General features: G+C 52.2%; 1 protein-coding gene across 1 annotated transcript in view; it reads right to left on the reverse strand.

The window, feature by feature from the left end:
* Nucleotides 1-24427, reverse strand: part of LOC149357915 (defense protein l(2)34Fc-like) — a 57252-nt gene extending 32825 nt beyond the window's left edge. Inside the window, exon 1 of the mRNA XM_089577990.1 lies at nt 23922-24427. Within this exon, the coding sequence (XP_089434116.1) occupies nt 23922-24153 (232 nt within the window). The 5' untranslated portion in view covers nt 24154-24427. The remainder of the gene's footprint in view (nt 1-23921) is intronic.
* Nucleotides 24428-25082: the final 655 nt, after the last annotated feature.

The raw sequence follows: 25082 nt of genomic DNA on the forward strand, positions 1-25082 counted from the left end.
TCGCTTCGGGACGTTAAACCCCTGTAAAACGAAACCAAACTACGGTTTCGAAAATTGCACCGCGAAAAACGTCTCCGCGCTCGTTTACGCTCCAGTGGAAAAAGGGGAGGAAGTCGCAGTCCTCCCTCCCTTGCGGTCTCTGCCCAATGAGTTGTGTTTGTTCCCTCCTCATGGAGTCGGTTGCGCAACCTGACTCCCGTCCGTTTGCTCATCGCGTCTCGGCACACACAAGCGCGGGCGCCCGCATCGCGTGAGTGACGTTTCGCCTCGGCGGCTCAACGTGTTTGTCGACCCAGTTTCAGAGGCCTGCGGTGATACGCGCCCCTTTCGCAACTTGGCCGCACGAACGGGACGTTCAAACAGGCTCGCCGGAAAGAAAGCAAGGTAGTGCATGCGTCCTGACTGAAATCCTGAAAGACAGATAGCAGTAAACCAAGCAAGCACGAAAAGTGGCATCCGAACAGTATTGCGTCCTGCTTCTTGACGTCAGCCCTATTTCAGCTTTCGCGTGGGCGTTTCAGACATGCTTGTGATTATTTTTTTCCGTGACGAAAATGAGAAGAACGTAGCGGTGGTCCCGTAATCTATTACCCGTGTTTATTGCGGCTCTGGCCGCGTACCTATACTGCGAAACGGTCGATTATGAACTGCGAGCATGATTGCACAAAACAACAAAGGGCGTGGTCGAAATAGTCCAGCTGTATTGTGTACAGCGATGAACTTCAGCACAGCACGCGACTCGCTTTTTGACTTTCATACATACGTCGAATTGAGCTCGTTCAAAGTGCTTCCTATCTCGTCATTACGCATGCGATCAAATATTCACGAAAATGTGTCGAATGCTATTCGACGCGAAAATGCGCCTTCCCCCCACCCGCTTTCATTCGTCGTCATTTCTTCTGTACCGCCAGTGTTCCATGTTTTTACAAGCAGTACGCGTTGGACTGTCGGCCGGATCAAAGCTCGAAAACTCAAGTAACTAGCCGCATGCCGATTGTGTCACGTGCCGACTGTGTACCCGCTGCGTCAGCAAAACACTATAGCATGTAGCTTTGTTTTTTTCGTCAGCTGAAGACTGTGGGCGAGCTGGTGCGGCGTCATCCCCGAGGGAGCTTCTCACATCGAACACTTTACCACAGCCATCGGCACGACTCAACAGCAGCCAGGAGGGCGGAATAGGAACGGCGCCGAGCACTCTCCATGGAGAAATCACGGTGGCTGCTCCGTTGCGCCGCGGAACGAAAGAAGAGGAGAGGCACAACGCTGAGTCAATTCGTCGCGGTGCATTCAACGTTCCTCATGCTGCGCCACGCTCGACCACAGGTGAACGGCGCGGCGGGCAGAACGCGGTCATGCAGAGCAGATGGTGGTGCTTGCCACTGGGTGAGACATAAAACAAACACGAACGGGTGCAAGGCAGCGCTGGGTTCCGCTGACACAGCTCAAGTCTCCAGCGTTCATATGGTCAAAACCAAGAAGCCGTTCACCCAGCTCGAACTGACGGAAAAAAAAAAAAACAGCTCTCGACGGTTCCGCCTGTCGTGAGAGCGAAACTCCTGATCTTGTTTCTTTCTGAAAACTTTTAGTTCGGTTGCTGTTATCCTCGATGCTATTTAGGACCGTATCTCAACCCTCTTTCGCCTTTTTTTTTAATGCGATGTTGATTGCCTCAGGGCATAAAAAGGCATGTTATGATAGATGACGATGCCTAAATAAATGAGAAAAGGTTCGCTGATCTAATGAAATCGAGCAGCGAACGATGATGAGGTCCTTGTCTCCAAGCGTTGTATGAAGCACTACTGTTCGGCGAAAGACCCGCTGCCGCCAGGTGCCTAATTCTTGCAGGCTTCAACGCCGGGCAAACCCACAGCAGGTGATGAATGTCGGCCCCAAGATTTCGGTTCTTGCTGATTGGACACCCGGGGCGGGGATATACACCTTCGAATTGCGGCCACTTTCGTATCACGGCAGGTGTGAGGGAAACCCCGACCCGGATCCTCCGAAGCGCAACCTCCTCTGCACGGGTAAGACCACGGGGGAGGGTTACCGCACACGGAGGGATTAGTGCACGTGTGCGGCGCCTACTTTCAGCTCGATCCATAGTTCGAGAATAGAGGCTTGGCGAGGCTTCAAGCGTGGATCAGGTATTTGAGACATTGATTGCTCAACGGTTATGAGTGGCGAATTTCACACCAGAGTGTAGCCCCGCCCGTAAACAACGCCCAGCGAAAACAATAAAACGAGGGCGGTTTTCTACCGTTTTCAGGTTACATTACCTCCCGTGACAGAGACCGAGGCGGAAAACTCAGGTCGCCGATCATGAGCATCCACGCCACTTGACGCAACGCTGCACATGCGTACCGCTATCTCAGTGGAATGGACTATTCGAGTGCACCCCATTTCATGAACAGCTGTTCTCAGGGGTCATCAGTTGTGGGTGTCCTTCAGTGCGTCGTGCACTCGATGCCGTTCGCACGCTGGACACGGTACAATGAATTTATGCTACCTTAAAACCCATAAAAATATAAAGGGCATAATCAACTATAGCGCATGATATTTGTAACGATGAATGTTGCTACGAGGCCAATGCATGTGCTCTGCTAACCGCTCCTTTGCGAGAGCAAGGCTGACCTAGAAAGAGCGGTTTTCCCAAATCGAGTGATGAAATGAGAAAGAACTGAGTAAAGGAAATCAGCGCTGCGCCGCAGGAACTGCGGCGTGTCATGCGATGCCAAGGCAGTGTGTCTCTTTCTGTAGCCTGTTGGCTTTGGCTGGTTTTACCGCTGCGTGCTTGAGAATCGGACCTCATTCTCCGCCTGCTGTCAGACCCCCCGTTCTATCCCTCGGGAGCCTTTCAAGAGCCTGAAACTAAGCAAACAGAGAAAAGAGTGCCAAGGACCCCAGTCTAGACGTAATAAATGTCTTATGCCCCGTGGCGCAACTCGCCAGCCTCGGGTGTGCGCTGCCCGCGTCTCGAGGCCCAGCTCGCATATCGTGCGCGTGCCGAACGCCCAAAGCCGCGCCGAGCAGAGACCGTGCCCTCGATCTCATGCTTATTAGCTGTAGCCGCCATGGCGCGGGCCACTCAGCCCAACAGCGCACCTTGCTCCCATTCTTATTCCCGCCGCAGTTTCTCGTTCTTTTCCCCATTCGCGGGCAATTAGCTGGCGCAGTGCAAGCGCACCTGGGCGCGCGCACGCCTCTGACGCCGACGCAGGCTGGCGCGAGCATGAAGGCGCACGATTGAAAGCCAGAAAGGGGCCGAATGGTATATACTGCGCGGTATGATTTCATTATTCTTAGCGATTGTTTCCCCCTGTCGAGGGATTAGCGGCCGAATGCGGTTCGCACTAAGGCATAACAGTCACCCACCTCGGGGAGACGGCTTCCCTTTCTTAAATGTGATGCCGAGGTTTGTTCTGCTTCGAAAACGATGAATTTGCCGAAATATCACGCGTCAATCGTGGCTCCGTCTCCTTCTTTGGCGTCAGTTCTGCGTAGCTGTTCTGTCGTCCTAGGTCTACTTCTGACGGGCATACGTCTGGCCTAAGAGATTCAACGATACTCGCAAAACGTTAGATGGTTCACCATTAAGAAAGAAAGCATGTAAGCACTTGAGAAAGCAATACTGCAGGAGAATGAGCCGGGATTCGTAGAGAAAAAGACATAATCTCAATGTGAGTGGAACGAGACGATGTTAAGGTTATGGTGATGTATACAATTGCATTGGAGCGAGACATCGCGGAAATTAAAAGACGTATATAGCCACTAAAGGACGAACGCGAGGGTTCTATAAATTCTCACCCGAGGACGCTTCGGTTATCAATGACAGTATCTGATGGTTTTGTTTTAAGCTGTACTGCTCACACGGTCATCACCCATGCACTACCGTTGTATCCGGGAAATGACAGGGGGTGATGGAGTCCCATTGAAAAAAAAAAAAAGGACAGGTTATGCCGTTTGCGTTTGGCGACGACTGCTGCCAAAAACTATCGACACGTCGTTAATAATGGTCTCGCCTGCCGGTAAGGTGCCGCCGGCATAAACGCGATGTTGCCTTGCACTTAATAGGAGTTCCAGAGACATCGAAAAACGTGTCAACTGCCAGGCTTTCTTAAAATTTAACGAAGCACTATACAATGATTTCTAGTATATTCATGCCCAACCGCTATTAATTTTCTTTTCTTATACAACGTGTCTCCGTCCATCCCTCCCTGTTGCACCAGGACCAAGGCGTAAGATATTTATACCGCGACTGGGATGACGCCGATTATGCATTTATTGCCGCCCCTACCTTTCCCGAAATACGGGTCAGATTTTCTCGCGCCGCTGTCTCATACACATCGAGACAACCGCCCGGAGACATTTAAGCGCTGAAAGCACTGCCAAGGCAGCGAACCATTTACGGAAGTCCAGCCGTTCAGAGCGGAGCTATAGAGAACTGCTGGGCTTCAAGCCACAACGCGACTGTCGTCCCCCAACTCCAAGCACCCCCCTCCCTCCTCCCCACCACGGCTGCTTATTGAAACTGGCCCCAATTTCGCACGACATCGAAATCAGCTCCCGCGTGCCGGTCGACCGGTCACGAGCAAGCGATGCGTGAAAATGGGCGACTACTGAGGCAGCAGGCAGACGCCGCCGTGTTGTCGTCGTGCGCACCGCGCACTCGTGTGGACCGCGGGGGAGCCGCATACGCTGCGCGCACGCAAGCACACAGGAAGCTGTCAGTCGCGCGTGGGCAAATGCGGGCGCCACGGCTGATCGCCAGAGACAACGAGCCGCCCGGTGCCCTTCCGCCGTGAGCAGTCAACCCGCGCTCATTCGCGCCCCGTTTGCTGCCTCCTCGCTAGCGCGTTTCCTTTTTCTCGGATCCCACAAGCTGCCCGAATTTTTTATCGGGGTCGACGCGATGTCGCCTAAGGGAGAAAGCGGCCACTCTCCCACGAATGCCAGCTGGCTATACCCGGGGTTCGCACTTGGATGCGCAGTTCTCGTCCCACAAGTGGCTTCCGCATGCGGGCGGGCATGAGGGCGATGTTCTCCAACCAGCTGAGAACCTGTCTTTGTGGGCACCACGCACGAAGCGATCCCTGTCGGAGAGTCTGAAGAGTGGCGCGGGTCCGTGCAAGAGATCGCGGCAGCGACGACCCACATGCAGACAGCACCGCGCGCGCCTTTAGGGTTAGGGAGAACGAGGCAGCGAGGCTGGCTATAGCCAGTGAAAGTTGGCCGCTCCACCGGCCTTTCGCACGCGCGGCCATCGGCGCACTCCTTTGCAGGAGCAACGAGCCTGGGATGTTCAAGCATTTTCGCAGCAAACGCGCCAAGTTTTCCCTCGCCGTTTTATGCGGCGTTTAAGCAGGCATTCTTCATGGAACTGCCGACTCCATGTGAATACATCTACGACAAGCATTAAGTCCACAAAGGAAGGGAAAAAAAGGGCTATGACCTGCATGACGTTATGACATACATGACAGAAGCAAACAGTCACCGAAACCAAGGAGCATAGGTCTTTTTTTTTATTTGTGGGGCTCATCATTGGGACGGTTAGGGTTCGGACTAGTGGGCAACTGACATGAGGTTCCATAGAGTACAACAAGAGAGGGATACAACACGAGCGCTCATGATGTGTCTCTTCATTGTTGTGCGCAATGCAACCTCACATCAAATGGAGATTAACAGAGTAATTATTTTAAAGATCACTGCTTAGAAAGAAGAGGAAACAAGAACCGCATGCCGCCGGCGGGATATGAGCCCACGACCTCTGAATATCGCGTCCGGTGCTCTCCGGACGCGTAGAATTACGCACCATTACTAGTTGCGACGAAACAGGGCGAAATGCTCCGGCGGGATGCTTCATTACGCCGCCAGAGAGCCACAAATAAAGAGAATAAGGTTCCAAGAACCACGCGCTTTGATCCAGAACCTTGCCGAGTATAGTGGTTGCGTTCTGGTCTATCTACGGTATGACTGCGCAGGAGTTCACAGCGTCTCCTCATTTCGTCTATAGGGCGCATGGTAGTGTGCTTACGTCCGACCACTGTGCTCCTTTTTCTTTGGGCCACATCTCCTCCACGCCAGTATATATCGCTAAGAGACCGGTCATAGTCCGGATATTTCCTTTTCCTACTCTGTTTTCATCGGCCTGGTTTTTGCCGCGGAAGGTCCCGGCGCACAATCGTTTGAGTGAAACAACCAAGACGGCAGAGTGAACTCATTTAAGCATGGAAAGAGAAAGATCTGCCCGAGGTAAGCTGCTTAAACAATTGGAAAAACCACTCAATGCACTAAAGGCCCGTTGCTTGTGCTGCGCAGAATGTCCCTGCTGCAAAGTTCATTCGGGATTGCAAAACAGCGGCTTTACCGCTTGCGTACGTACGGCAATCCGCTCCGTAAGAGGGGAAGGGAGAACGCTGCGCTGAAGCATTACCATCTACGACTTGCGCTAGTTTCCTGAAACCGCTCCTGCGCAGCTCTCAACCGGCGCTGGCGGCGGCTAAATACCACGCCGAGTAAACCATGCCCAGGAAGGCCCGTTTGTTCGCGCCCTCCCGGATTTCTAATGGCCCCACGAGCACCACGCTCCACTGGGGGAGAGATAGTGAACTAACCTTCTCCGTCTCCGTCATCTGCAGCAGCCGGCGCAATGCGTTATCGTCGGTTCTCCCCGGAGACTTCCTTTTCTTTTCTTGCCTCGCTTTCGCCACACATTTCAGGACAAGCCACTGGGACGGAAGAAATACGCCCTTTTTGTCTTTTTTCTACCCCCGCCATCTCCGCCATCCACTTCTGAAGAGTTTTTTTTTAATCTTATTCTGTCCCCCCCCCCCCCGCGTTCACGGGGGCGCCAAGCACAGCACGAGCCGGTGATTTAAAAGCTGTAAAATAAACCCCGTTCACCCGGCAGCCGGATGCCCCGAGCGTAAAACGGGTCAGGAAATAAACAATACAAGGGATGAGAAGCTCTAAAGCGATGAAAACCGGGTGGGGTGGAAGGAATGGCTGTAATGACTGGCGCGGAATGACACACTCTCGCGGGGCTTACAAGCCCACGAAACTGGGTTGATAACGAAAGCGGGGACTGATGTAACGGAACGGTGATTCACTCGTGATGCACGCGCGCTGCTCCTCGCGCTTCCGGTAGCTGTAATGGCGTCAGTGAGGAGCCGCGGTGCTTTGCATGCGCCAGCAGCGCACCTAAATAGGCTCCGGGTGCTATATTCGGACTTTTTTCGCGGCGTTGAAGCAGGTTCTTAACGTGATCGCGCGCACTTTACCGTTGCGTGGCGTCGTACGTTACGCGATGACCCAGCTCACCCCCGTGCGTAACACATCCGAAGCTTCTGCAGCAGAGTAGACCTGAAAGTGCGTGCGAAGGTGCTGCAAGGCGAAACTGAAAGTTTCTGCCACAGAGCGGCGCAGCGCTCGAAATAAATTCGCGCTATCTGAGAGCGGAAGAACGAGAGGACGTTGAAAGAAGCGTTGCTCGGGTATGCGCTCCATTCAGCGCGCAACTCTGGAATCAAAGCTGCTGAAATACGTCGAGGAAGTTGTGTGGAATTAGGCGACTGAATGATTCAGTATCTCAGAAACAACAAAGTCAACGGAAAGAAGAGACAAAGCGAACGCTCGTGGCTTCCTATCTCTCTCTCGTCCTTGCTGCCCTTCTTTCTTATGCACCTTTATTCATCACTCACGCCATGCTGGCGAACAAGTATCGGTTACTATGTAAGCCAAAACTACAACTAGGCTGAGAAAAGCCGCAGCGGAGGCATCCGGGTTGATCCTGTCTTACGTTGTGCTGCGAAGTTTCAGCACACATGGCTTTTTTTTTTTTTGCGTTCCACCTATAATGGAGATGCAGCTGCCGCGGCCAGGCCTCTAACCACTCAAAGTCTTGACGTTATTGTGCAGCTCTTTACAATTTCTAGTGCGTTTCTTTGTTTACGGCAATACCTTTTGCCGTACGACGACGTTAGTGCGGTAGCGAATGAATAGCCTGTGTATGTCGAAGCCGAGAGCAGGAAACTCGCGTAGTCTGGGACAGTCGCAATAAAACGCGAAAAAAAAACAGGCGCAGGCCAAGGATTCAGGAACAAGGCGTTTGGGCCACGCACGAGAGCCTTGTTCACAAAGCTGCAGTAGGGGGGCCGTACCGGAGGTATGTGTGTGTACATTGCACGGCCTCGGGGCTTACCCGAAAGCCCGGGCCGGGTGCAGCAGTTTTTTGCCGGGCCCGTGTTTTCGGCTGCGGGCCCGGGCTGGGTTCTGGCCTGTAAGCTGACGGCCCTGGGCCGGGCTCAGAGTTTTCTACTGAAAGGATACTTTTACTGGACGCCCGCGTGCTATGTTCTCATGGGGTCAACGAGCGGGAGATCAAGACAGATAGGGCCTATTTTCAAGTATCTCCGGATTGCGAACTTCTTACTGTACGGTAATGCCACGTGATATGTTGGCCATGCACAAAAAAGTTAACATTGCAGAAAACGCAAAGCAATTCAGACATAACCGAGCATATCAATCCTTTTCCCGCAGCTCATCTGCTCTCTTCGAAATCGTCTCAGTTTCTGAAGCACTGAAAGTATTATAAACACCTTGCCACCATCCCAGCGCTGAGAGGAACATTATGCATGACGGTCGAGGCATCAGTACGGTGTCTGCACTCAGGATGAAGAAACAATTTGTTTTAATCATCGCCTGAGACCAGCGGGAACTGACAGGCTGTCTTCGCTGTACTACTGCTAAATTTTCAGCTTTGAATGCATCACAATGGCACATGCCATTGCTTGGAAATGTTCCACACTCAATGTTCGCAACTTTCATATTTCCTGATGATAGCTAGTATTATTTCCTCTGTTTCGTGGTGCTACTCCCCCGGGATGCCACATAGCAATTTGCATGCCGTGATCGGTCTGTGCGGTCTGCGTTCAGCGCCACGACGCGGTCTGTTCTGTGGCGCATTCGTAGTGTGATACGTATAGCCTTTAAATCTGGCAACGCGACATGGTACAGCCAGTTTTAACAAGCCCTGCCTTTATGTCCGTCATCGGAGCTCATAAACCTCGTACCACTTATGTACTCATTCATAGCACTCGGTTGTTGGCTGTCGTCGCCAGCAGCAAAAGGCAATTTTGCTACGAATATCTCGTGAAAGTCAATGACTTAACATACTGACTTAGTGTTTTATGTCCCCTTGTTGAGGTCAGTGTTGCGTAATTCGACAGCTAGAGCCTTAATTCCATAACTTATTGCGCCCCCGTTAGCGCTTCGCTGTTTCCCGTGAGTCTACGTTACGTACGAATTTTCGCAGAAGTAGCGAATAATCACACATATATTCGATTCGTATTCGATTCTTTCCCTGTTCGATTCGTATTCAGTTTGGTTCTTGATTACACTATTCGTATTCCATTCGGTTTCAAATTATGAATCGTGTGGTTAATACGTCCCAACGCGACACCGGTTATGAGGGATGCCGTATAGTGGAGGGCTTCGGACAATTTCGACCACCTGGGGTTCTTTAACCTGCACTGACACCGCACAGTATACGGGCATCTAGCTATTCTCCTCCATACAAATGCGCCCGACGCGGCCGGCATCGAATCCGCCTCTTTCGGGTCAGCAGTCGAGCGCCATAACCACTGAGCCACCGCTGAGGCTTCATTCTGTTTCGGAAAAGTGCTACTCGCATACCCCTACATTTTTTTCACTGAATTTTGTAGTAACAAGAACGTTTGCGCTTCTGAAGCGCGCATAGCTCTTATGCTGCTTCGGGCCTGAGCAGGACCCGCACACTTGGCGGGTCGGGCCGCACCGGACATATGTCAGCTTTTTCTCGGATTCGTGCCGGGCCCGATCGCATATTGGAGAAACCAGGCCGGACTCGGGCGGACAACGGTAGAGGATGCCGGGCCCGTACCGAGCCAGGCCAATAGTTACGTTACGGTCCGTGCAGTGCTTTAATGTGTACCGATCACAATTCTTCCAAAAATATCCGTTTGTTGGGCAGGGTTCCGCGGATGATGTGCTGAGATCAGCTAGCGTTTTTTTAGCCACTGATCGTACCGTTTGTATCGTTCTTAACAGGGCTCGCCGTTTATATGGTCCATCGTGTAGTTTAATCGTGCCGCTAATGCGGTCCATCCTGCTCCTCATGCTATTTGCAGAGATGGAGTTTTTCTTCTAACTAGAGGGCGGAGGAGAGGGAAATATTTCACGCGGTTTGCGCTTCTCGAGGTCGTACATTTCTCACCCACGTTTAAAACCCTGAACCATTTACTCGTGCTCCCGCCATTTTCATTCACAGCATGCGCTACATGTATATACAGCGCAGGTTGCCTTGCGCTCTCTGACTACAACGCCTTTCAGCAACCAGGCCCCTGCAACCACAATTAATCACACGCCCGCTGCACCAGAGAGGCTCTGTTCCCCGCAATCACGTAGCCGCCGCTTACCCTGGCTGCTACTTTTTTTTCTCTCTCTCTCTCTCGCTGTCTCTCTATTTCCACGCGCATTTCCACGCTTCTGGGCTGCCAATGGCAAGGAGTCGGCAGCTACCATTCCGGATTGATTGTATCGCCGCGTATGTACGAGAGGAACGACTTCGATTGCGCCCGCCCCTCCTCGTCGATGTAACTGTTTGATACGGTCTACTTAGCACGATGACCGGGCCCTGCGCACTCTCGGTCTGCGTTCGCTCCGGTATCCCAGAAAAGCCGTCTGGGCCGAAATTTTTTCCCCGAAAGCGCACGAGCCTAGCAATCGCGCAAGGGGAACGACGCGGCTTGACGCTATATTCCCCCTCGAATTGAGCCCTCCCATTCGCCTACGTGCTCAGCGTGTAATGGTAAGCAGTGCAGCGGTTAAAAACGCAGGCGACCAGCCGAACGACGCGAGAAAGTAGCCCAAGCGAAACAACCGGAGTACAAATTCACACGCGCTCCAATACCGGCAGTGGGGGAAGGGGTTTTACTGTTCGCCTTGTCTTCTTTCAACGCCGACCACCCCAGGACAAGTGACTCTTTGCTTCTTTTGCGAGTGTTCGCTCGGGAGGCCTTAAAACATATACGCCGCGTTTTCCACGCGAAAACACACCGCGACACACCTGTCGGTCGCCACAAGGAAAACGATAATGGATACGAAGACGTGGAAAAAGAAATGAGGCAAAAAAGAGCTTTCTTTTTTCTCTGTCGCTGCGTGTTCCCCCGTCTAACCTGGTTCTCGCGGCTCGGGCACTTTAGTAACACCGGCGTTTCCGGGAAGACAAGAGCGGCGCCGCGACGCGACACGGCGGCCAGACTGCGCGCGCGACTGCCGACAGCCCGGAAAGACGCGTGTGCGGCCGCGCGATATCGGCCAGAAATGCGAAAACCAAAGAAGCCGGGGAAACAATAAAAAGAAAGCGCGAGACGTATGGTACAGTCGCAGAGGCAGATATAGCGTGCCTGTCTCGGCCCAGTGCCGGCCCATCGCTTTCCCCGCAGTGGCGAGCGGGGCCGACAGGGAGCCGCGTTCGCGACGAAGCGTGATTTGAGAATGCCGCTCGATAAACAACAAAAGGGAAGCTATAGTGCCGCGCGAGTCAATTGGGTGGGCGGATGTATGGTCACGGCTAGTGGACAAATCCCGGGCCGCGCTTTTATTGAATGCCCCTTTCTCACGTTGTGGTCTTCTTTTTTCTTTTAGTAACGCGTTAGGTTTTAATGGGGCCACCGCACAGTGGAGTGTCGCCACCGAAAATTATCACCTAGCCTCGATGGCCAATGAAAATGTTACATGGGTGGGTTGCGGAGTCGCCGGTCCACTCCCACCACGCTGTCATGCCCCTGAGGGGATAGCGTAAATGCCTCATAATTTTCGTCGTACATGAATTCGTGGTCCATGCACCGCCGTCTGCTGTCGCTTCACTGTGGATGACTCTCCATAAAGGCTGCACTTCTGCTGTCTGGATAACCCCCATTACCCAGTCCATACATTTGACTACTTTCTCTATCGTTTCCCTTCCGGAAAACCAGTTCTCCACTGCGGCATCCTGTTTTCTTGTTTTTTTGCCCCCGACATTACATATCCTGCACAAACATGCTTCGCAACCGGAAGTGTACTGGAACGATGGAATTTTTTTCTTCATTTTAGCCATGAATTAAATTTCCCGACCAACGCCACATGTACGCCAAGAGGGGGATATACGAGGCTGTAACTAATGGGAGATTTGCGTGGTCGATTCGCAACAGCGATTTTGATCTCGCCTGTAGAACACGCCATACGCAAACCACTCTCCCTGTTTCGGCTTCCCCCGCGCTATAGCTTGGGCTCGTGGTGAAAACACCAATAAGACCTCGCACCAGAAAGTCGAAGCAAAAGTCTGCTACTAGAATCCGTGACAGCAGTCAATTTCGGCGTTAAAATGCAATGTGCTTTTATGGCGCTTAACAAGACGCCGCCCTATAAACGCCGTAGGTGGCACTGTGCTGGAGCGGCTTCTGTTCTCAATGACGTTATCGTCTTAATCTGATATTCTTACATCCCGCCTGCACTCCTTAAAAACCGGGTTTACACGCTACTAGATCTTGCACTCTGTCTAGCATGTGACCATACGTTACAAGCACCCAGTCGCAATTTAAATTCAGATTTGTTGTATTTATACTGTGTTAGAATAATGGGAGCACTTGCTTTTAACGTTGGCTCATCGGTACACACATTGCAACACTCTTGATACAATTCGCTAGCAAGCTTATGCCGCGTGCGCACCGCGATTGCCTGCCCCGCTCGAGAGGCAAAAATCAAAAGTAAATTGAGGCAGTCTACCAGCCTATGAAACGAACTGCTTCGACGGCTTTCACCTGCGAGTTGAAGGTACGGCCAGAGTTCACTCGCTCTGCCACTATACGAATAAGTTATCTTCATGATGGTCGTCGTGCCAAGAATATAGGGACTGTCGTATCACTGCGGTGTCGTAATCAGTACACTGTGATGCAATGGGAAGACAGCTAACTCCGATGACACTCTTGGGCTAAGCGCGCTCCGAATTTTTCTCACGATATGCTTTCACTCACGACATGCTAAGACTTGCTTAGGTGGAGACACACTTGCCTCATTTCTAGACGTCGCGCACAAACTTCAGCCAAGTCAGACGACAGTAGTCAATCAGTTGAACCTTGTCGTAGGAAACACTTGTTCTTTATTCATTAAAGTCTCTCTCTCTCTCTCTCTCTATTCCTGATATGGAAACGAAACATTTCCCAGAAGGGCTAATAACGATAGAAGCGTGTTGCCTCGCTACATAGCCTTTCGCAGTGTCTGCGAAGCTTTTATTCTTAAAGAGGCCTTCAAAAATATCAAGGAACAAATTAAAATAATTACACCAAGGCGCGTCGACACGGAAAACGAGTTATGGCGGTGTAATTTATTAATTTTCGGGAGAGAAGGTGACAGGCGTGACAGACGCGTGCCATTCAGGAAGGAGGCGACTCAGCTCCCAACATCGAAGGGCCGTTACAACTGCCACACAATTTGAAAAAGTGCACAAGCTTGGGTCGGTTTGCTTGCAATTAATGTCAAGCTAAAATCGCGATTTTTTTTTTTAAACGCAACACTTTGAACACCCGGAACAAAACTTAAAGGATAAAAATTTCGCTTCCAAGAAGACATCTTGCTGTTAACGTGGAGCGCACGACAGAAGTTGATAGATTTCGCAAGAACTTAAAATACGCCCCCAACTTGTCAGTTTTTAAACCATGTAATAGATAATACGACTTATAGTTATGATTTTACTGCTAATACGGCATTTTTACTAAACAGACGTCTAGCTGTGGCCACATGAACAGGTGTGCTCCGGGGTAATTTAACAAAGTCAGTTATTCCCTAACATTCCGAGTTTTTCCGAGTTTGTGCCCGAGACACAACAAACTGTTTGATTCTTCGTAACAATTACTCCGATGTTTTCGCGATTGCAGGGGCATGCCTACACGGTAACGCAAACGATACTCAAGTCGCACTTTTTTTTTTTTTTTTGCAAAGTAAAATACTTGCAGGCACAACCCTGTAGAAGGAAGAGGTGGTGGTATCTTACTCGAAAGAAAAAAAAATCGTTAATTCCTTATTGATTCAAGTAGCTCAAGTAGCCCATAGATAGCATAGGCGACGTATTTCAGTTGCGATAGCGACACGTTTCACGTAGTGGTAACCGCGACACGATAACCGTGACACGTTTCAGGAAGACCGTATTTGAAACAGCGCGAGGATGGGAAACAGTAAGGAGAGCGCCCGTGGTTTATCCTCACTGTGTCCCATCCTCGCGCTGTTTCAAATATGATCGGTAACCAACAAGCCCAATTTACAACACTCGTAGAGTTTCACGAAGCGTAGGTGAAGGATTACGCTAGCATCGGCAAACAACGTTCCCTGTTCATTTCTTGCCTCGTGAACGTTGGCTTTTCTATTCGTAATCGTAGTTGCGTATTTATGGTTTATTCCTTCTCTATATTGTTCCTTTACGTAGTCTTCCCGGGTTACTGGCAGGTATTTTATTCAGATTTGTTTGCCATGTTGTTTTAGCCACTCGCCTTTCAGTGAAACATTCCTGTACAGTTTCTCTGTGGCTTTAAAAATTTTTTTAGACCCCTTGCTGAGTACCCCACGCAGGGTCCTGTAGCATGAGCAAATGAAATCTCGATAGGAGCTGAACTGAACAACTTCGCTGAGAGCACATGAAACAATATACATAAGGCAGGACCGCGCACACCGCGAAAGACTCGGTATCGCCGCAGGCAATCGCCAAGCGGGCAGAGCAGCCGGTGGCAGTGCGCATAAAGCACTGGCTGCCCCAATAACGGCCGCTTGTTCCCAGCCGAGGAGAAAGCGATGCATTCCGAGATCAGGACTGAGTCGGAGAAACCTGCAAGCTGCGCATTTCCTTCTGGAGCAAGGAAGGGGCCCTGCTTTCGCCTTGGCGGCAATTGTTCTTTCTTTTATGCCTCTCCTGCCTCACATATTCCCGCGTGCCCGAGCAGGGACTTCCGTCACTTCATTTATCTGACAGCTGGCGCGGAACACATTTATCTGACAAGCGGGGCGAAACAAAACGCGAAGGCCGAAATTCTGACACGCGTTGTGTGCCCATTCCAGCGTCAACACGTTCCACACGGGCATATACTTTTCAACCCGCTTCAGTCGCACGTATCTGCCTCCCCTCCCCCCCCCCCCCCTTTTTTTTTTTGCTGGGGACGCGGCTCGATAGAGATATTTGCTCATTCCTTCCCACTCCCCCCCCCCCCCCCCCCCTAAACGAATGACCGCGCTGTCGCTACAGGCGCCGGGGCCCAGGGCGACGCGAGTGGCCTTCTCGAATTTCGTTGCGAATTTCGTTTTTTTTCGCGGTTATAATATATATATATATATATATATATATATATATATATATATATATATATATATATATATATATAAAGCAAACAAGGGAAGGGGAATGAGGGGCTCGTTATATATATATATATATATATATATATATATATATATATATATACACACACACACACACGCCGAGACGCGAGCGTTTTTGCTTTTCCCCTGCCGCCCCCTTCGTCCATCGACTGATTATCTGCCGAGCAATGTAATGGATACCCCCCGAAGGTGTGCCAAAGCGCTCGCTCGTAAAGAGCCGTTTTCTGCTCAACTTCCTTTTTTCTTTCCTTCCTTCAATCGCCTTCCCCACTGCAGCCCTTCGTGTTGCTGCGTTGCCTCGGGTGGCGCCCGCCAGCTGTGGCGGCAGTGTCCATGCACGCCACACGTAAACGCCCTGCAGCAGACAAGCACTGCCACTCGTTTATCGGCCCAGGCGCACACAGACCACCGCCTCCTTCCCCATCACGCAAGTTTTTATTTTCTTCTCGTCTTTCTCCCGATCAGCGTCTGGTCTTTTCAATATATCAGCACGCCTCCCCCTCCAGAAGGCTGTCGGTCAGTGCGCACTATGCCCCCGAAGGCCGGAGCATGCAGCTGGCGCCGCGTGCTACGCCGAGCCCAGGTCAAGCCAAGGCGAGCGCGTGCCTGCGGACAGCGAGGTCCAATTGATTGTGCTGCGGCGGCGGCGGACTGCCAGCGCAGCGCTAGGGGCAAATGGGACAAGAACGCGAATCCGATTACAATCTCCGTCGCTACCCTCGTTACGAGTGTGCGCGCGCGGCGGCCCGTTAATGGGAAAACGTGTTTCGCGCAATGAACGCAGTTGTCGCGAAAAAGCGCTGACGGCCTCAACGTCTACCACTGGAGGGTGTACAGTGCCAGTGCGTGCCTTTGCCCGAAGTGAAAGAGCGGCAGCTGGAAGGTGAGATAAAACGGGCTGGCAGAAGCGAGAAAGGCAGCAGAAAGCGTGGGTAGTAATAAAATAGTATTCAGAACTTAAACGTTAACAAATTCTGACATTGCAACATTTCGGGCAATGTTGCAATGATGGCGAAATCGCATATCACTGTTCCGACCTATATATCTTTCAGGAACCAGTAGAACAAGTCCTTTGACTGGATTCTTTGTGTCGGAAACAAGGTTGCATCACTTCTGTGGAACTAATCTAGCTGAACCTTGTAATATATTGTAGTAATCTATAATAAATTCCAGACTTATTACCACGGCTTTATAAGGTTGCCGCCTACGCAGGAGAACGGGGGGGAAAAAAACGCGGCCATTGCAAACTCCCTCGATCACTTCGGGCCCTGGCGGAGAAACGTATACGTGGAAGACTGGAAAACTTGTGGGAACACAAGAGATGCCGGATCAGTCAACCACAGCGGTTCTTACAGCGCCCTTACTCAACAAGCAGCGTGTTGCGCTTTTCAGCCAAACGCTCCGGCATCGTCATTAGTCCATCGAGCCGCACGTTCTAGGCAAACATGGATCGTAAGCGGACAGCCACGACCATGGCCACGACGCCTCCATTCTGTTCAGTGGCTCTCCACCTCTGCGGCGAGTCCATCTTCCTTCCACCGAGAGAGCGCAAGCGTCGCATTTTCACGCGGCACACTTCCCTTCGCCACCCTCGGCGTCGCCGCTGCTCGAAGGCGCGCGCAATGAGCGGCGCTGCTGGCACGGCCACGAGCATACGGCGCGCACGACTTCGCGGGCAGAATGACACCGGCGTCGCAGCAGCGAGAGCTGCACGGAATGGGAGCAGCCGGCACGCGCAGTGCGCAGGGATCGCTTCGTTCCAGGCACTGCAGAGAGACTGCGTGCGCGCATAGCTGCAAGTCGTACTCGCACGCAGGCACGAGGAACCCGGGGTCTCCGCGCGCGATATGCCGCGTCGTGCGCTGGACGAAGGAAAAGCTCAAAACGGTGTCGCGCGCGCAGAGAGACGGCGACCCTGCGAGAGACGCTCCCATCGGCGGCGGCGCTCTGTCGCCGCGGCTGGCGTCGTGCGGCCCTCGGGGCCGGTTGATGCCCGGCGCACGAACGTGCGTGTGTACGGTGCGAGACGCGTTCCCTGTTTGTTTGTGCGCCCGCCTGTTTACCCGCTCGGCGAGGACGCCGCACGCATAAAGCCACACGCACGCAGCCGCGGAGCTGTTCCTGGTGAGCGGGCGGCGTGATCGCGCTTTCTTCAAAGGGCCCGATGCAGATCTGGCCTGGCTATCACCTCCGCGTTTTTAGCCAGGGAAAAGGGGAAAAAAAAACGGACCTGCAGCAGCTAGGCCGCCGCTGCTCGCCGTTTGGGTGCCTTCTCTCTCTCGGCGGCTATTAGCGCCACGGACCGGCCCCAGTGCACCCACAACGACGCACGCATCTGCGTGTATCTCTTCTCCAGCCGCGTTCGATCCCGGCGGCTTCTTTTCTTTGCTCGCTCGTAACCAGACAGCCACCGCGCAGCCGGGAGGAGTGCCGATGCAAGCGTCCAAAGCGAATGCGGCGGACGAGACCTCCTCTCCGCCTGTCCCGAAACAAACGACGCGATGCTGCAGACAAATCCGGGTTTCGGACTCGGCCCAGTCTTCGTTAGGCGAAGCCGCCGCACGCAATTCGCGCGACGCTTTGGTCTGAGGACTTTCGCGAGGTCCGAAATTGAGATGCATGGTCCGTCGCCGCGAACGGTAAATTGTATACCGTGGCTTATCGCCGCACAGAGCGAGGGATGCGCGCGGCGATATCGAACAGAGGCGCACGCGCTATACATACATATCGCCGCGAACAGCTCCCGATAATGACGCGCGTCGTAGGGCAGGTAGCGAGCGAAGAAATCGCGTTAGCCTACATAGTCTGCGATGGCCGCGTGACATGCCAAGAACGTTTCCCCCTGTGGCACGTGCGGTAGCTGAGGCGATAATATGCTGTCCGCTCCAGTTGCATATGGTTGGTTTGGTTTATTGGGTTTAACGTCCCAAAGCGACTAAGGCTATGAGAGACGCCGTAGTGGAGGGCTCCGGAAATTTCGACCACCTGGGGTTCTTTAACGTGCACTGACATCGCACAGTACATGGGCCTCTAGAATTTCTCCTCCAAAGAAATTCTAGCCGCCGCGGCCGGGATCGAACCCGCGTCTTTTGGGTCAGCAGCCGAGCACCATAGCCGCTGAGCCACCGCGGCGGCCCAGTTGCATATGCTTCGCGCAAGCGCTCGGAAGCGAACGTCGAAGACCGAATTACTCGAATCCACGCCTCTTCGTGGATGTTCACTGAGCACGCCGCACCCGCGGTTTGAGGAGCATCAGTGGCCGATGTCGTTATAAGAGCATTTTCCTTGGAACTTACTATCGGTATCCGAGATATTCATGTGACGTCATGGGCGCCATTTTTGTGGTGCAACGCGCAGCTTTAGCAGTGCAAACCTGAGCGGGTGGCAATAAGCCGATTAGATATGATTGTAGCCTTTCTCTGCCCTACGTGCATCGCAAAATGGCCGCCAATGTGATGTCGGTGCGTACTCATCTCAGGATAGGCGTCAGAAAAGACCGTGTGGCATCAATCCTCAGGAGGAGTGAAGAAACGTGTGGCGTCTGGACGAAAAACTGCTACGCGGAACACTTCTGTACGCTGCCGTTGCAGTTGCGCTCCTCAGACAGAATTCGCTGACCGCCTGGCTTCCGTTTTTTCGGAACACAAATCATTTGTTAACAACCACTCGTCACTCTGAGCTGTAGCAAGGCGCGTTGCGTCTCCAAACAGCCTTTTACCTCTCACCTTGCTCTTATTTTTCTTACAACTTTCGGGTCTTACCGTTGGTTTCGCGCTTCGAGGCTGCCGTTGGTATATGCTCCATGCAAAAGAAGAAAGCAATAAGAACAAAAGCAGTTCTTATGGGGGTTTAACGTCTCAAAGCGACGCAGCCTATGAGGGATGCCGTAGTGAAGGGCTCCGGAAATTTCGACCACCTGGGGTTCTTTTAACGTGCAGTGATATCGCACAGAACCCGGGCCTCTAGATTTTCGCCTCCATCGAAACTCGACCGCCGTGGCCGGGATCGAACCCGCGTCTTTCGGGTCAGCAGCCGAGCGCCGTAACCACTCAGTCACCGCGGCGCCAACAAAGAATGTGTAGAAACACCTTCAACGAAGATTTCAAAGCAAAAGAGAAAACGTGGAACGCAAGGAGGCAAGTGCGCATCTCCAAACTTTTTCAACCTAGCACCACATTATGGAGGAAGACATTGCTTGCTGACTTCCTGGTTATATATGCAGTTCGAAGGGTGCTTCCTGAAGGCGCAATAAAAAACAAAACAATGAGAGCATCAGCCCCCAAGGTCAAAGCAGCGAACGCATTGAGCACATAGCGACTGTGCGATCTCCCCGCATGTCGAGCGGACGAAGCACCTCTTACTAGATCAGCCGAGCCATCGAGGTAGATCGTAGCAGAACTGAAATAATCAAAGTGCTTTTCTGCAAGTGTACAAGCTCTGTGCAAATTCACGCTATGGTGCTGTGAGCGTCCTTCATAATGCCTGCAAATGATGCAACGAGCACTAGCGTGAGAAGTGAACAAGCACATAATGCGCACGCCATCGGAGCACGCGGCCCCCAGGCGTCTAAACAAATCCTAAGCCGCCTGTCTTTTAGTAACGCTGCACAATCGCACAGTAATTTCCGTCTGGACAAATACTCTACCAACGGGAGCACGTTGCTTTTCAATATGTAATAGTAGAGGGTTCATTCGCACGCCCACGGTTCGCATCAAGAAACGGTGGTGTGGTCCTCAAGAAAAGACAAGCAAGCTTTGGAGCAAAAACAAAGGCAAAAGAAATCTACATCTACAATGTCGCGAGCCGTTCTTTCAGGATGGCGATATTGAACAGCTTGGCGAAAAACAAAACAATAAAAAATAACTCGTGCGCAGGGAAGGCAGAGGCGGTGCCGAGTTTTCGCCCTCTGTTCTATTCCTACGCCTCCGTTCCTTTCGCACTCTTCCCACCATGTAGCCGCGTGAACTCCGCCCCGCTAGCCACCGTACACTGCGGTGTTTAACGCGTTCTGCGTGCTGTCCCTGTGCCTCCTCCGCCTTAAAGTGTTCAGAATATCGTGCCCTGTACTCTCTGCCGATCAGTTGCGCCTGCCGTATATTTCCATCGTGACTCCGTACCATAAGCCTCCAGCACAAAGGGTGGCAACTACCGTGTGGCTGCTGTCATTCAACGGCTAGTTCCTAGCTCCGGACAGCCCAAGCAGCACAATTAATCGGCCCAGTATTGAAAATGAATGGTTTCACTGTGGTGAAACCATTCCCTTCCATTCCCAGCGCACGTCAGACGTCATTCACGATTCGCGTCTTCTCATGGCACTGCGCCAAAAGCTCCGAGTTTCAGAGATTTCTAGGCCGAAACAAAGCAAGAAGCTGAAACCGTCAAACCTCGTTTTTAATCTCGATCGTTCATGTTTAACTTTGTCCTTGCCGGAGAAATATCTATATTGTAGGCGATAGAATAGCTTTTAGTGTTGCGAAACATGTAAACTTGTTGAACGGGCATGCCTTTTTTGGCGCTTGGTTCTTATTTTACGTTAGCACCCTTCACTGGTACAGCTCGAGCAGTGACCGTAGCGAACGATGAGCACCGGGTCAATCAACCGCGTAGCTTCCAACAAGGAATGAAAGGTCTACGTCGTACAGAGCACGGGGGGACGGCTTTTGTGGAGTGCTACGTCAACCTGTTCGGCGGCTGCACGACCACTCTGGGGATTCCCGAAAAGTCCGTCGACCCGCGAACAACGCAAGCACATTGTTAGTTACAGTCGCGTTTACACCGCAAAGGAAGACGGAGAAGCCAGGCAACGCATACAGAGCCCGTGTTCGTCCTCTTTATATCGTTCGAGTCTTCCTGGCGCAATAAACATAGCCGCACGAAACCAACCAACCTATTAGCCAACTCTTCTGAATTGTTGAGCACATCCACAGTGGGGAATCCCCAGCAGTGGACGGAAGTCAGTCGCCTGCGATAAATACACAGAGAAGTTCCACGAGCGTCAGCGCGACCTTCTCGCACGTAAACGGCAGTGCGGAGGGGACCTTCCAACGTGGGAAGGCAGTGTGGGCGCGTTCAAGGGGCCAGCCTACGCAAACTACCGACGACATTGCAGGCATTTGCGAAGAAGAAACTAACAAAAATGTGCTATTGGAGCGGGCTCGGTTTATCAGCCCCTAAGCGACCGGCCCACAGCACGCTTGTTTGCTAAGCAAGAACTGATCTTGAAGCGAAAGCAAAATTCGCGTAGTTGTCAAAGCTAAACGGATACACCGATTCGGCAAGACAAAATATTATTGGAAACGACGCGGTACAAAGGTGCTTTGTTCGAAGAACAGTGTGTCAGTATGCACTGCATGTCTGCTTCTAAGTTGCTGAAATTGCGGCGACGCAGTTGGGTGCTCTCATTTCGACTCTGAATGAGGTGACGCCGAAAGCGCATGTGGAGAAACTAAATCAAGCTTCAGTTCCGGTAGTGTTCCGACCAAGACGGGCTTGCTCGCAAGTGGTGCCGTGAAGCTAACAGCGTAGGGACACTTTGACGAAAGAGATGGAGCCAAGACGAAGAGGGCGCTGCTGTTCCCTGCTGCCCACCATGCAACTACGCCACGGCCGTTCTCTGGCATCCGAGTTTGCGAGAAATCTTTCGCAGATGAAAGCAAATAGTCCCGTCACGAATCGCACTGTTCTGCGAGCACTGAGCGCTGCAGTGAAATGCATTTGGTGACGCGAAGCTGCGCTCTTGCGAAATAATAGTCGTTTCCAGATGCGCGGCACGGTTCTGAGAACGAAAAATTTTTCTCGTCTTTCTAATGCCGCTAACCTGGTTCGGAAGTTTAATACTCCCGACGTCACGCTCGGCACATTGTCCAGAGCGCAAATGTAATGAAATAAAACAGGCAGACCTTCTACCCCCTTTAACAAAAGCACTAATGCCACCGAAGAAGTGCTGCTACAATTTCACGCAGCAGCACAATGCAGGAGGAAGGAGCTGACGCTTACGAGTTAAATACGGAGTCTCTTGTGGTTCCAGCACGCACACAGCGCTAATAGAGCGCAGGGAGCCAGCAATCATTCATAAGTAATAAGCGACGACGAGCGTGCTAACTGGGACGCAGCTGTCGTGAGGCTTTTCGTTCAGTTAGTACTCGCCACACGAAGCCCGTACCCGTCGTAGTCGTGCGACCTGTACCTTTCCAAATTTCTCCTACGGTATGAATCTTGTACGCTGCGTGAAATCCCTACTGTTGTTATTGTCGCGATTTCAAAAACTGAGCGGAAAAAAGCGTGACCGAGCGAGTTAACGACGCAGAAGGAACTTGCAGAGGCTAAGTTGGGAAGTTTCAATGCAGGCGCTTCACCGAACAACGGGTTACTGCAGGTAATGTGCTCTAGCTGGCAGCGTCACTCAAAGGAAGTCAACTGATAAAAATAATGCCTCCTTTAGGAGCTTATGCGTTATGTGTGCGCAAAACTCCGTCGAGCGCAACAATGAGCTCCGTGATGCGTTGTATTTCCCATTTTTCGCATGCATCTTACAAATTTTTCATCTTGGTCTTGTTTTGAGTGCAAATCACAGTGATTTATGCGGCTGTTGATTTGCTCAACAAGGGCGCTGTCCACCTGGTAAATACGGCCCATCGTTGTCATAATCTCTCCGTTTCAAATACGGACTTACAAAACGACGCACTCCTTCTGTGCACTGAGTCGTGCAGCTAGTAGCGTAGAAAGTAAATCTAACTTAGCGCAGACAAGTAACCACACTGGAAGCAAAAATAAGATCGAGCACTCTACGCAACGTTGCACTAAAGCACAATTCAAGGGAGCATTCAGACGAATGATGCAATAGCCGCGACGCCTGAAACATGCAAAATGTATTGAGACGGTTTTTTCTTGCTTGCATTATCCATAATCTACTGAAAACAAAAGAAATGACGGATACGAAAAAAAGGTATGCTCAGGTCTAAGACGGGCAAACCGCGAAGCTGCATGAAAGTTGAGGGAAGTTGTCATGCATTTCGATAGCAGAACACTAAGGCCTTGCTTCCATAAACTGCAGGGGCGTCATTGGTCCGATATTGGCCAGTTTCACTGCCAGTATTGGTCCAATAGACGTCCTGTTTTTGCGCTGCAGAAAGGCAGATTAACAGGCGACTATGCACTCTTCCAGCTTCGTTATGCAGTGTTCGCAGCCGGAGCTCGGCGATGTGGGTGCACTTACACCCCTCCCTGCTACCTGACAATGTATGAATAGTTAATATTAAAAAACTGTGAACGACACCATTATGGTTTGTCAAGTTGCTTTTCCATGAAAAAAATCTTATTTATAGCAAAAAGAGAAGCCAACAACATCGAAAGAGTAACTTACCAAGAATAAACCGAAACTATGAGACGAACGCGAGGCACCACGTTCACCTAAAGTGCTGCCTAGTGAAACACACCGTGCCGTCGAAAGTGATAACAAACACGGCTTTCTGCATCAAACCACTCACCCTGGATGCCGTCGACGTTCTGGAAGGAGTAACGGTTGGCGGACGCCACGAACGTGTAGGGCGACTCGTGCGCAGGCTTGGGCGCCGTGTAGACGTGCCTGGGCAGCAGCGAGTCGCAAGACTCGGCGGGGCCCCCTTGCGGGAAGGCCTCTACGCTCCAGTGCGATAGCGCTGTAGCCAGCAGCAGGGCCACGGGCGCACAGGCTAGCGCCGAGCAGACTCCGTTCTTCATGGCTGACTCGATGCACCGGCGCGACGGACAAGACGAGCACGCTGGAGAAGACGGGCGGCAGAACCAAAACAGAAAATCCGAGAGTTTTCTGTCCTCTGCGTCTTTGGTATGCCGCAGTAGCTCGCAGGCCTGCTGGAAGGCGCGTCAAATCCTGCTTCTGCTCGCGGGGATGGTTCGTTCCTGGACTGCTGGGATGCTGGCTGTCCCTCTGGCCGCTGACGGAAGAGAGGAGACCCAATCCACTCTCTCTGTCACTCTCTCTCGCTCCGAAAGTGACGCTCCCGTTGGCGTCTGGCGGCTCCCCTCGCCGCTCCACCTTCTTCCGTCACTTCTGGAGCAACGGTTTCCCTTTTCAACCGCGGGGAAGGCGCTGCCTCCCTTCCCTCTCCGCCGGCTTTCTCTCTCGGCCTCTCGGCTGGACCCGCTTTCCTCGGGAAACGGCGGTGGTCACCTCGCTGCTGGCGGCGCGAGAGGCCCCCGCCCTTGCGAAGTCGTCGTCGCCGGCTGCCTGTCGACGCTGCCCTCCGGCCTCCCGCCTTCAAGAGCTGGTCCCGTTCACTTTCTTGTTTTTCGCTTGTCGCCAGCCTTCGCACGCAACTGCGTCTCCGCTGCACGGACGCGGCGTCGCGCAGGGAAAATTGTACGGCTGGTCGGACGTACAGGTTTTCTTTTTTCAGTGCAGAGATCTGTAAGAGAGAACAGGAGAAAAAAAATGCCATGAAAGGCAAAAGGGAGCTCTTCAAACTGCAGACTGGACCCGCACGGGCAGGGAAGCCCGATGATCGAACGCCGTCGTGACTCGCTGCTGACAGTGCATGTCGGCGAGCGGTCACTTTGCTTTAGTGCGGCACCGTAAACGCGCGCAACATTCGGCAAGACAAGTTCTGGCCTGGTCACCGGTTCTGGCCGTCACCGCTGTAGGCAGAACT

The sequence above is a fragment of the Amblyomma mixtum genome, chromosome 3 (assembly GCF_055824585.1).
Source record: "Amblyomma mixtum isolate Tamu chromosome 3, ASM5582458v1, whole genome shotgun sequence".
Lineage (NCBI taxonomy): Eukaryota > Metazoa > Arthropoda > Arachnida > Ixodida > Ixodidae > Amblyomma > Amblyomma mixtum.